This window comes from Xiphophorus hellerii, chromosome 8, assembly GCF_003331165.1.
Source record: "Xiphophorus hellerii strain 12219 chromosome 8, Xiphophorus_hellerii-4.1, whole genome shotgun sequence".
In the NCBI taxonomy this organism is placed as follows: Eukaryota; Metazoa; Chordata; class Actinopteri; order Cyprinodontiformes; family Poeciliidae; genus Xiphophorus; species Xiphophorus hellerii.
In genome coordinates this window covers 14123474-14137105 of record NC_045679.1, presented here as the reverse complement: position 1 = coordinate 14137105, position 13632 = coordinate 14123474, and the positions used below count along the sequence as shown (strand labels likewise).

The following is a 13632-nucleotide window of genomic DNA, read 5'->3' as shown; positions in this document are numbered from 1 at the left end:
AATTCTAAAATATGAATGTTCATATCTTAATGTTTTTAAATGAATAATTAATAACTGTACTGCAAAAGCCATTTTACCAAATTATATTGAATCGAAAACAACACATTTCTCAAGGATTTGCATCGTCTCCACAGGGATATTAGAGTCAACCACTGGAGATTTAAATCTCTTTCATAAACTCAAAGAAAGAGACACACTGCTTTTACAGTTAAGTGTCGGGTTTATTTACAGCAGAATCCTGAATGAGGAGGACATGGACTCATGGTACACTATACAGTTCTTCATTTAGTTTATTCGCCTTTCTTCTACACAGAATCCACTCCTTAAAATTCAGGTGAAAATAGAGATCAAGTCCTCGGCTGCAGGGCGGAAAGAAACTCAACTCAAGTCTTAAAGGGAAACAAATACAAACAAGGGGCTAAACAAAACAAAACCTCTATAAAAAACATTATCAACATGATCATCATCTGGTATTTATATATGTATACACACACACACGCAAATACACAAACATATGTATATATGCATATAAATCTATGTATTTTCTCACCATGTCCATAAGTGGTGAGGCAGAGCTTTGCACAGTGTCCAAAGCGCGACGCCTTCATCTTCAGGATCAGTGGAAGTCACAGCTGACTGGTAAAAAGTTTCTCCCACCTGCAGCGTCTGTTCCTCCACTGATGAACGCCCACCGGTTCAGTACCGGGGCTCACATCTGCTGTAGTGGGGAAATAATACACTGTACAGCTGCACACTTAACATGCACAGAGAGCTAGCTTCTAAAAATAAGATAAAAATGAAGACAGGTTTATCTACTCAGGCCCAACCACATTTATTGGGAACACTGGTAAAGATTTATGGAAAACCTCTAGGTAAACCTTTAAAAAAAGTCAAAATTTTGAGTGCACCAGTTCAGTAGGGAAGTAATCCAGTGTTGCGATTTGTTTTCTGATGTCACATTAAGTCATTAAAAATGGAACTGAATCAATTTAACAAATTAGAAAGAAAAAAAACCCATTCATTTTTTAACTGTAATCAGCATCTCTAGGAACTTTGTTTCCCTTTAGAATAAATATGATGCGACACAGAGGCTTATTTCTTTCAGGTAAGTAAAATAAAACCTCTAAAGTTTTATGCGAGAGAAATGTAGCCGAGGGTCCCTTCTTGGGGTCTCCATAGCAACAAGTTATTACACAAGCTAGCCGTTTGGGAGTGATTCCAGAACATCACAAAAATAATTGTTGACTTATGGTTTGATAAGATGGGTTTGGGGTGAATTAAGTGATAGTTGGAAGATCACTTCATGCTCACTTATAGGCATGTTAGTGGATCTGTGACGCTGTGGGTCCACTTCTGTAGCAAAAATCCTGGGGATCCTTGTTAAGAGCGCACATCATAACTCCTCATAAAGAATCAGATGGGTCTCTGGCTGAGAAACATTATCAAATCAACAAAGTTATGGTTCATAAATTGAATGTACCCTTTTCTTTTATTATTGCCAATATTTCCAAGATCTGGATGATGTAGAGAAACGATGCTTCTGAACGGTGAGAGAAAACTGGAATACTGTTTGCATAAAATAGTATTAGCAGAGACAATGCCAATAATTGTGCAAGAGGTGATTGGGTATTATCTACCCCTTGATATTAAATTAGTCAAATTAGAGGTTTATCTGCAGTAAATGTTAAATATTACAGCAATAGAAAGATTTACCTTAAACTTTGTAAAACATCTTTACCAGAGACTGCAAAGATTGCAGCCAGCACAGCAGACTTCTGCCTTTAATTCGGTTTCCAGTGCAAAGATATTTAATCAAAAGCAAGACTGAAGGTGGTTTATAAACAAAAAGATACCAAATAAAAGCAGGAAAATATCCAGGGTTAATTATGTTTGATCTCTGAGGGGCATGGCTGATTCATAACTGTCTTCCACAGGTCCAGACAAACTTTATGATTAAATCAAGCGAACACAAACACACCCTTCAACAATTCCCCAGATAGCATTATTTGGACCAAAACATCCATCTGCTCAATGCATATCTTCCAAACCCGTTTATCTTCATGAAAAAAAGCTTAGTTTAAACTCTGACAATAGTCGGGTCTTCATCGGCTGAGGTTAAACACTGACATTTACAAAATTCAGATGAGTTTTCCGATCTGCACCTGCAAAACCCCAGCAATTATAGAGAAGTTAAAGCTGCAGTGCCGACAGTCCTAACACCCAGAGCGATGCGTGAGGCGGTATAGAAGACTGGAAAACTTATTTAACATTCATTTATTTGGAAGAAAAAAATAAACAAAACAAAACAAAAACACTGTTTACATTTCTGCTGTCTGCAGAAAACTGAAAAGAAAAATGACCTCTGGAGTTTCTACATTTTTTTCTCATATGTTTTTTTTTCCTGTTTTTACAAGATAAACCGTTTACATGTTTCATGTGCTTGACACCCTTTGATTCAAAACACACAGCTCAATGCAAACCTGACTATTGTCGTCATTTTAAACATGATTTCAAATTAAAACAGAGTAAAAGAACCGCTTGCTCATGTGTTTCTGCACACACACACGCACGCACGCACGCACGCACGCACGCACTTTTAAGATCAGAGCGGGAAACTGTCGTCCAGTGAGAGATGCTCAGAAGTTCTCCGGGGTTTCTCTATTGCACAAAGTTGGATCCACGCGTCGCCAATCTGAGTGAAGTCAGGCTTGCTGCTCGACATCAGTTTACCGCCCTCTTCAACATGCTCTCAAACACAAATACAAACTCATGATACCGCAAATACATGTGTACACATATATACAAATAAAAGCAACCCCGTCCGACTCCCGACACTGGTGGAGAGCGGAGGCAGCTCAACAATTTTAATGCATCATTTCTGTATATGCAAAGAATAAAACTTTTCTAAATAAAATACATAGTTATCTGTTGGGTAAGGACAGCAGATGAACAGAAGACGGAAGGGTAAAGGTGAGGAAAGGGGGGGCCGGGCGCACAGGGAGTGTAGCAAGAGGGCAGGAGCACCAGGGGGAGCCATTGGGGGGAAGGGGTGATGAAACAGGGAGACTGAAGAAGAGGGATGACTCTGGGCTGTGTTGCTGCTCCTGTGCAACACCTCAACTCTTCTCCGCTTGTTAAAGTTCTTTGATAATATTAACATTAATTATAATGATCACAACAATGCTAAAAAAATACATATAAACCCCAGCCATGTCTCACAACTGCAAGTCCACAAAAAAAGGAGGTGGGAGGGGGGAGAGGCCTGGTCCATTTAGTTCATCACAGAGAAAGGAATCCAGAATAAAAATAAAAGAAAAGACAGAAGAGAGAGGAGGTGGAAAATTTGAGAATGGCCATGTAGAGGGAGGCTGAGTGGAGGGTTGGGCGGAGGAGGGGAATAAAGGAAAGGAGACAAAGACGAGGGCAGCACAAAAACAGCACAGGCAGGATGTGCCGTAATGGACAGGAAAGAAACGGCTAAGAGGAAGCGGAGATGAAACAGGGAAGGATGTACAGAGCAAAGATGAGTTGTGTCTGGGCGTTGTGATCCACACTCTGGTGTCCTTTCTGAGGGATTTTTTTTTCTCTTCACAGATCGGTGGAAAGCATGAAGTGATGACAACATGGCCTCATGGTGAGTGTGCCCTCTTTCCTTTCCTCTGATTAAGAAGAAAAGATCAGCAGTCGTCCCCGCGCTGGTTGTTCGTTCCCCGGGTTGCATCATACCTCCAGGAAGCGAGAGCTGCTGGCCTTGGCGTGGAAAGGCTCGGACCACATTCGCCGCAAATCCCCCTGGAAAGACACACACACACACGCACACGCACGCACACAAACACAACAGTCTGGAGTCAAAAACTACTATGACTTTTCAGAATCAGAGAAAGTTATAGGGATTTTATGTGACAGACCAACACAAAGTAGTGAAATGAAAATGGAATGAAAATGAAAAGGATAAACGTTTCCTTTTTATGAATACACATAAAATCTGAAACATGCGGTGTGTTTTTATAGTCAGCCCCTTATGTGGTTTTCACTGCAATTATAGTCGCCAGACTGCTGGAGCATCATTCTTTGGGCTTTGCATGTAGAGACTGAATTAGTTGCTCATTTGTTTTTGCAAAAGAGTTCAAGCTCAGTCAGGTGGGATAGAGAGCAAATGTGAAAAATAATTCTTAAATCTTGGTCTGAGGGTAACTGATGTTTGAAAGTGTAACTACTGGTTCTCATTCCTAGTGTCTGGCAAGTTCCAGGTGTTTCCCAGCTGCATGAATGGGCGACTTCTGCAGAACTTGTGTTAAGTTGCACAAAATTCGAGACCAAACTTCAGCTTTAGGAGAGAACAAACACAGCTTGGCCTCCTTCTGAGGTAAAGCAATCGTCTGAACCAGGTGTGTTGGGGCAGAGGTGCAGGTCATCAAATGGACTCTGAGGAGCTAAACCAGCACTCTGCTGTTTAAGGTTGTTTTCCTGATGTTAGATGAGCCCACCTCAAGTTGTTTTGCAGCTTCTGATGTATTTTCCTCGTAGTTTGATTTTATTTATCTCAATCACCTATGAGAACCTTCCATGTTGCTCAGTCATTATTCTGATGACTGATTGATTAATTGGATAAAAATTTGTTACATTCTGCAGGTTTTTTATGAGACAACTTGCACCTTTTTTTTCACAACATTAGATACTCATTAAGCGATGCAAATAATTCAAATAAGAAAAAAATTCCTATATTATTACCTAAAATGTAACATAGCCTTCCTTTAGAGTACGCTTCATCATTTGTAGCAAAGGACGCATCTGCAGCTAAAAAATACTGTCTACCAAAATCTTGATTGATTTTTCAATTAACAGATTATAATTAGACAGCAAAAGATGTCTAATAGGACTTTTTTTAAAAAGTTTTTAAACTTCAATGAAAAATGTATACATGTTTTATACAGTTTTGCCGTAATTGCCGCTTTGATTGAGTTGTTACTAAAGCAAATGGCCTCTTTTAGAGTCTATGTAGTCCAGCTAACGATTGATTACTAAAAAAGTTGATGATTATTTCAATGATAGATTAATCACAATTAATTCAATTAATCGTTTCACCTGTAGATCTCTTTAGTTCCTCCACAGTTATCTTGGGTCTTCTGATTGCTTCAGTGATTATTGCTCTTATTATCGCTATTATTTTTATTTGTGAAAATGATTGATTTGAAAACCCTTGTATCGTTTTTCTTTTACTACAATTATTTATTATGTAGATATTGTGTTTCGGTTTGTCACATAAAAACAACAATAAAATGTATTTAAATTTATCGCTGTAACGTGATTTATGAAGTACCAAAATATTTGCAAGGTACTATAAGTAAGCCATTTAAAACTACAAGTTTTATGTAGATTTAGTTTTGACATTATGCAAGAAGATTTTTTTTTTTAACAAAATCTAGATGAATGTAGCTGACACCTTTCTGTAGGGAACAAATGGGGCTGTAAAAGTACCTTCAGGTAAGCCATAGTGAGCAGAGGCAGCAGGGTGAAGGGAACCAAGTAGAGCAGAGCGGGCTGAGCAGCACGATGGATCCTCGAGGCCACAGTGGCAGTCAGCAGGCCTGAGGAGAAAACATGCTCAAAATCCCGAAAGGAAATAAACAAAATAGAGCAAACCAGTCCTGCGAGGAGAATGCCGAACTTATAAAAAGATCTTATAAAAACTTGACCTCTTCCATCCATCTGTGCATTGATCGGCTGCTTACCCACAAAGTATCCGATGAGAGTGCAGTGGAAATACGAGACGCGCTGCATGCGTCCGGACATGTTACCGGGCCCCGGGACCTCCCCTGTTGCTTGCTTCTTGTAGTTATCGTAGCGCAGGACGAAGCACAGAAGCAGCCCCGGCATCACGATGTCTCCGATTCCCAACATGGAGAAGTGGCTTCCTGTGGAGCTGCATGGAGGCAAAGAGCGGCAATGAAGGTGAAACTCTAGAACGGACAAATCGGAGAATAACTGTGACTTGGCAGTGGAGATTACACTAATCTACACGTCACTGCTTCATCTTCTCTTCCTGAAACCGAGATGTTTCTATACAGACTTGCTTTAAGAAAGGTTTAAGCCAGGAGACATGATTTCATCAGCTGATAATTTAGGCTATAAACATCTTAGGAATTTCAAAAGGTCAAATATTTGCAGTACCTGAAGATGTACAAATTAAAATCTTATAGCGTTCCAGAAATAATTGCTTAATAACTAAAATAGCTTTTTTCAGGGCACTGTTATCACAAATCATTACAAACGTCATAAACTTGTTGGCATGTTATGCACTACATTATTACATTTACTATGTTAGAATAACAAAAATCTAACACTACAATATTTTATCAATAGTGTGCAACAGTCTTAAGATCTTTCAAAGTTGTCAGACTTTCTCAAACTTTTGACATTTTCAAAACTAAAGGAATTTTGAATAAAAGGTATTTTAGTCTAGATTTTTTAAAACAGTTTTATAATACCCATTTGTCTAGTGTAGATATTTTCTTAGCTCTAGTTTATCAAGGACAAATTTAACCACAAATCTATTTTATGCTTTGAGACAGAGCAGGACCAAAGAGCAAAGAGAGGAGAATGAAGTTCAAATCGTCTCTTTCATCGATCATAAAGGGAAAGGATCATTTCCCTGACTCCAAAGTCTCTCTGCCCGGCTTTCTAACCACACAGAGTAGACTAAGGTAGACTAAGAGTAGATTTAAAGAGGAACAGCAAAAACAAATGAGGTGGATTAGCAGTGCTTGCTAACAACCAATGATCTCATCCAGGACATCTTACTGTGAAATGTTGCCTCTACTGCCCAGATATGGAGCTGTTAGCATCTCCTGGCAGTCCTGGATGATAAAGTATTTCTCAATTGAATTGAATATTATTGTTTCTTTAATTTTTAAGTGAAAAGCAGAAACAAACTATGGTGTTGTGATTGGTATCCATACATTAATTTACATTTCGCCCTCTTTTCTTTAGTGAAAACCAAAGATGGTCTGAAAAGTTGATTTGAAATTGAAACAAATGAAGTAAAAATCTGAAGAAGTGCTGGGTGGCTCAAACAGTTGTTTTCAGCTCTGCATGTTAAGATGTTGACCACTGCCACATCTAATCGCCGTCTCCGTCCTGGGAGAGGACTCAGAGCATTCTGCATTGTAAGGCTTTGATGAGGGACCGCTTGAGCGCTGGAGAACTCTGTCACGAGAGCAGCTACCTCACTACAGACACTTAGACAAGGTGCTGAAGTTCCTGCACGCAAACGTGATCTGATCATTTCCAGACAATACTGCCTCGAAAATCTCTCCAGTCTATAAATACCCTTAGATGGTTCCTCTGTACCAGGAAGTGCATTTCTAGCAGAAGTTGCTCTGGGAAGAACTGCATGAAGGCATTTGTTCTGAGAGTATTTAGCTACAAATCACCAGCAAAGGTTCAACTTTATGACATATCATGAGTGAAATTCAACAAATCCCTCCCTTACTACCCCTGTGATTACAGTGGTGCTGGAAAGTTTGTCAACTCTTCAGAATTGTTGATATATGGCAAATAGCTACAAACATCAGCAGAGTTGCATTAAACTCCAAAATGTAGATGGAGGCAAAGTCCCAATTAGCTCTTGTATCATTTAAATAATCTCTTATTTCATTTGTTAATTTGGTTTGCCTTCATCTACTTTTAAGACTTCCATGAAAACCTGGTGATGTTTTTGTCTGAAATATATAAAATTCTGGTTAAAATTCCCAAACTTTCCAGCACCACTCAGATGTGAGTGTTACCTTGGGAAGACCAGTTTGCCAGGTAAGGAAAGTCTGGGAACGTCGCGGCCCATTCCGGGCCCCAGGTGTAGCTTCCTGGAGAGAACATCTATGGGATTTTCAGCAGGCTGAGTGGCAACTTTGACCATCACATTACTGTTGAAGATGTACGCTGAGAAGAACACCTTAAGGAAGAGAGAAGGAGAGAGAAAAACCATCAAAAATGACTTTCATTCAGCCTTTTCATTGCATGACGAGCAAAAAAATATTTTTTTTTCTGTGGAAGCTTTGAGAAGCTAGTTAGCTTAGAGCAGTTGGGTAAACGGTAAATGTAAAAGATGTTGTGTTGGAAAAACTCGACTGGCTCAGATCTATGGGGAAATTAGTGCAAAACAACAATTACTCCTTGAGAGAAATGAGTTTCTAGACACACATTTACTCCTAAAGACTGAGATTATATTTTAATCCCTTCTGTGGGGCGGGGAACTGAGTAATAACAGTTCTCGTGATTTAGACACACAAGGTCTTTGATGCTTTAATTGAACAGCTTTAAATGAAAAATAAAGTCAGTTTGAGTATGGCACATGTATCATTATATTAATTATTCTAGAATAAATAGTTCAGATCAATTAAGTCAACCAAAAAAAAAAAAAATGTAAGCAAAAGCTGAAAATATGGAAGTTTTTTTTTAAAGATATTATGCAATCCCACTCTCAGTGTTAAAAAAAACAAAAATGATTCAAATCTGTAGCATTTTCTTAATCAATAAAATACAAAACACCCTAAACAATGCATGATCCTCTGCATAACTTGTAATAATAATAATTTTTACTTTATTCATCCCAGCAGGGAAATTATTTCGCAGTTACAGCACACGACAGGAGCTGTGTCTGCAGGCAGCCAGCTGAGCCGGCGCCATTTTTTTTGAAGGAGGACATGCGGCAAAGGTCGTCGGGACCGGGAGTCGAACCCGCGACATCCGCGGGTCTAAGGCCTCCAAACGTGGGGCGTGCTAACCCGCTGTGCCACCACAGCACAGCACAAAATTGTAGCACACAATTTTGTTTTGAACATAATGTAGTTAGCGATGAAACAATGTAACCAGCAACAATTTAGAGTCATCTTCCTTGTCTCTGCTCGACAGCCAATCAGTGCCAAGAAAAACCAATGGTGCTCTTGGATTGGCTGCTTTTCAAACACCAGGCAATATCATGTCAAGTAGCACTGCGTCTAAGTATTTCAGCTTCCCAAGATGCATTTTTTTTTAAAGATTTAAAAACAAAACAAAAAATAACTCAGCAAATAGGTGAATTTGTCTCTGGTAAATCTCAGTGAACAGGTGAATCTATAAATAATGAAGAGCAACCGGGTGGAGGTTCACTGTGCAGTAGTTTTTGTTGTTTGTGGTGGAGCAGCATTCCAAGGAGGTCAGGCAGAAATTCCTTCTTAACCCTAAATGCTGTCATTACTGAGGAGTGAGTGAATTGACAGACAATCATCACACCAATGTAAAGTATGAAACATGGCTGATATGTGATGTGCTGCCACTTCAATTTCAACCATTTACATGACACTAATTTTGGTGACGTTACTGTAGTACCTGATTACGTATTAGCAACCTGAAGTGATTCAGATCAGCATCTTGGAAGAAAAATAAATGCTAATTTGACCAGATTGAATCAGGAAAAAACAGAAACAAATCAGCAAATAATTTTTAAATGTATTGTTAACAGTTTTCCTTAGTAGTTAGACCACTACTGTGTCATTGATGCTTTTTCTCTGCGTTATTAAAGTTGAGGCTTACCTCCAGCTGTGCTTATAACTTCCATAGTTAGCAATTGTTCCTTGAGGACTGACTAGCCATTCTTTAAACTGAGGATGACTGCATTCACAGATTACATCCCCTTCTGAGAAGTAGCAAGTGCCGCCACAAAGACAAGCAAAGGCTTTCATAAACCCGAATCGCTCTCATTTTCTGAAAACCCCCTGGAGTCGACATCTTTTTATGGCTGTGCTTCCTTTTAGTGATGCAGGTAGAGCTCATGGTGGGGTGACTTCTTACCCAGAACACATCATAAATGAGCAGTCCTGACAGCAGCAGGCAGGAGACCTTCAGACTGGGAAGCCGAACAAAAGCGATCATGGCGACGCACAAGCCCATGGCTAAAGCTGCAGCGAGGGAAAAGAAAGTGGCATTTAAAAACATATTTCCACATTTTAGTAAAAACGAGCAGACATATTGAGGTCAAAGCAGATTCACTATATTTTATTTATCCTAATTATATTTTATGTTTCTTGAAACAACACATATGTAGCAGAAAATTATATTTTGAATTCAATTCCTATATAAACTTTATGTGTTTATGTTTAACCTTTGCCAATATATAACTCTTAACTTTTCCAAGATTGCATTCATATAAGTGAAAACAAAATGCCCAGCAATCTGTATTAAATTCTGTTTTTAAATACAGAACTACATGTAGCTTTTTATACATTTCAGGAAGACAATGAGTTGCCTGAAGAGCATTTAGCTGACTAACAAAGCTAAATGTTGTTAGTCATTTTAGTTATCATATTTATTCCTTTTAGAATAAATATGATAACTAAATAAACCTCCTTAGTGAGAGCCAGGCCAAGGTTCTTCTTCATGTGATGATAGAAAATTAGATTCTATTAAGCTATTTAATAAGCATAAAGTTACATCTAACATGGTAAGGAATTCCTGGAAATATATTTTGAATATTCTAAGGTCAGTCTATGCTGAGACTCAAATTCTTTAATTGCTACAGGATACGATTTTATTAACGTATAACGCACATTATTAATGTGCGTTGGTCTTATGTGCTGGTTCTCATGTTGAAGCTACAAGCCTAAATATTTCTAACACGTTGATGTTCCCACATGAGGAAAGCTCTGAGTGACGCACCGTCCATGAGGAGCCAGTGTCCGGTCAACACCCAGATGAGGACCAACATCACGGAGAGCGAGAATGACAAGAGTTCAGCCAGGGTGAAGCGTCCACAGCAACCAAATGAAATCCTGCAAAGTAGAAAGAAGAAAATCCTTAGAGCAGGTGTTCTTAGGATTAAGAAATGTAGAAGTGGAAACTGAGGGAGAGGAGAAGAAAATATTTCGCATGCCACATAATATTTAATTTCCTTTTTGTTAGAATATTTGTAGATTAAACTGTGAGAAAAAAGAACCGAACACAAAATTAATTTTTAAATCGCAACAAATTAAAAAGTATTTGTTCCCTTAGATTTATTTTGTCCTTTTTTAAAAATCACACTTTGATGTTTGAGCTCAAACTAATTTTAACTTGTGTAGATTCAATATGATGATTTCATGAATCAGGAGGAAGACCTCTATTCAAACTGAACAAATCCTTTAAAAGCAGCGGGTGAAAAGAAATTGTCCTTCAAATCTCTTAACTGGTTATGACACATTTGGCATAAAGAAACAATTTTGGTTCATTCTTTGCAGAATAGTTTTACCCAACCATAATGGAGAGATTTTAAGCATGAATAACCTGTTTGATGTTATTCCACAGCAGCTTAATTGGATCAAAGTACAGACTTTGACTAGGCCACTCCAAAACCTTTGTTTTTTAAAAACTGGCTGCTGCATAAACAAAAGATCAAAATTGATGGGCTGACATTCTGCCTTCAGCCTGCCTTGTGTATGTGCTGCTCACGCCCTCCATGCTGGTAAACATGGCTGCAGATGACAGCGGATAAACGATTTTCCAGTAACGTTAGGTTGTTTCTCCTCTATTAGCAGAGCTTGTACACGCTGTGTATTTTTACAAAAGTCACCAACTGCATCTTTGACAAATGTAATTAATGCCTATGATGTTTCAGATGTTAATATGTTGCTTTTTGTTCAGTTTGCTTTATGTGTATATTATGCACTGCCTTTTGTTTTTCTCAGGTTCTTTTTTATCTAATATAAAAAATGTTTGATGATCCGAAGCATTTAAGTGCAACAGAAAATTGAAGAAATCTATAAGAGGTAGTCAAAGTATAAAGAAAGGATCGGTTTAATTACAAAATCAAAATTTCTTTTATACTCTCAGTTACATTAGGTTTTAGACTCTCTTCCAGTTTTACAATTGGAGAAAAGATTTAAATGCCGATGCTACAAATCTGCCTTGACAAAGATATGGTAATACGCAGATTCACGGAGCGCTCTGAAAGTTTGTGAGCGGCGCAAAACAGCAAGGAGATTTCAAGACACAAAAAGCCACAAGATTTCCTTACTTGTTCTGCGGGGAGCAGGGTCTAGTCAGATACTGGCACATAGGTAACAACAGGAATGCAAATGCAATTGTAGCAAGAACTGAGGAGAGGAAGAAAAGCACAGCAGTTAGAGCTTCAGCCTAATACACCTTGACAGCTTGTAGCAGTCATTTCTGTGTGTTAAATGGGGCAGCTAATGGTCTTCAGTTTCAAGACATTCTCCCGGGTGTAACTACTGAACAGCGATGAGAAAGCCTTATAATGATTCTACATGTGTGGTGCTATTATGTTGCCCTCCAGAGTCACATAGTTACCTGCAGTGCAGATAGTGAAGACCACTTGAACCGAATCGAAAAAGAAGAACATGACTAGCAGAGACACAGACGCTCCTATTGGCAGAAACAGGGCCTGCGTCGAGTCTATAGTCTGAATGCCTGGAAAACAACAGATCAGAAACACATGAGCTTCGGAACATCAAAGCAGACAATCACACAACTGCAGGACTTGTAAAGGCCTTGGCTTTTTGACACTTACTGTTGTTTGTGTTGCTGTTATTAAAAGACCCTGTTGCTGTGGGGTTACCGTCTTTATCCTTCTCCTGGTTCTCACAATCCATGTTTAATGACCTGCAAAAGCAGCAGAGAACCGTGTGATTTTTTCCATTTTTTCTAAAAATGAAAAAGCCATCTCCCTTTGAAGACTTGCCGTCAGAGTAGGACTTCATTTAGGCAGCATGAAGTGTATTATGTGCATACAACACCAAAAATTCAAGTAAAAAGATATCAAATCGATGCAATCTTCTGTAGTTTAACAATCCCAATCAAAGTTTTGCAGTTATAACACTAGCAAATTTAGTCAGAAATGTTGACTCCTAGATTATTACACTTGCTTTATCACACTAGAAACTGTTTTTTCTGCCCCAATTTAGTCAGCAATTAATTAAACTGAGTACTCTTAATTACTTTTACTCCAAACATTTTTAAAAATGTTTAATATGTTTAACCAAACATGTTTACAGGTTATTGCAAGTCACAAACACAATTTAATGAAGAAAGAATAAAGCACAAAAAAAGATAACACTCCACACAAAAAGAAGTAAAATAGAGTTCTTGTTCTATTTATTCGAACTTTAAGCTTATATTATTGGGGTTATTTTCAGTCACAAGTGCATCTCCAAAGGCGAAAATGTATCAATTTCTCTTAAACCCTTTAAAAGTATGAATGAAAGTTTAAAAATACTTTAGTAGTATTTTAAGTATGTTTTATTTATGAGTAATCTGGTTTAAAATATGTTTCCTAAAATATCATCTTCATTAGCTCAAATGAATGTGCTAAAAGCAGCCAGAGGCAACAGACACAGAGGACCAGATAAAGTCTGCAGATCAGTGAGCAGACATGGCGATAATAAAATCAGATGAGCGTCCAGATTCCTGTCCAGAGATCTGCAACCTGCGGCTCCAGAGCTGCAAGTGACTCTTTGGACCTCCCACGACGGCTCTTAATGATTTTGGATTTGTATTTTTCTTTTTCAAACTTAAGCATAATAATACTGAACTTCAGTTATATAACTGAAGTTATAAAGACAAGTAATATTTTTAGATGTCTTTTTTATTAGTTTGAAGACTGTG

At 38.3% G+C, this 13632-nt stretch overlaps 1 protein-coding gene across 1 annotated transcript in view; it reads right to left on the bottom strand.

Moving 5' to 3' along the window:
• Positions 1-200: 200 nt before the first annotated feature.
• sppl3 (signal peptide peptidase 3) overlaps positions 201-13632 on the bottom strand; it is a 28969-nt gene continuing 15537 nt past the window's right edge. The window contains exons 3-11 of the mRNA XM_032569813.1: positions 12539-12630; positions 12319-12438; positions 12026-12104; positions 10693-10805; positions 9829-9935; positions 7788-7951; positions 5733-5923; positions 5479-5588; positions 201-3792 (exon numbers count right to left, since the gene is read on the bottom strand). Of these exons, the coding sequence (XP_032425704.1) occupies positions 3721-3792; positions 5479-5588; positions 5733-5923; positions 7788-7951; positions 9829-9935; positions 10693-10805; positions 12026-12104; positions 12319-12438; positions 12539-12630 (1048 nt within the window). The 3' untranslated portion in view covers positions 201-3720. The remainder of the gene's footprint in view (positions 3793-5478; positions 5589-5732; positions 5924-7787; positions 7952-9828; positions 9936-10692; positions 10806-12025; positions 12105-12318; positions 12439-12538; positions 12631-13632) is intronic.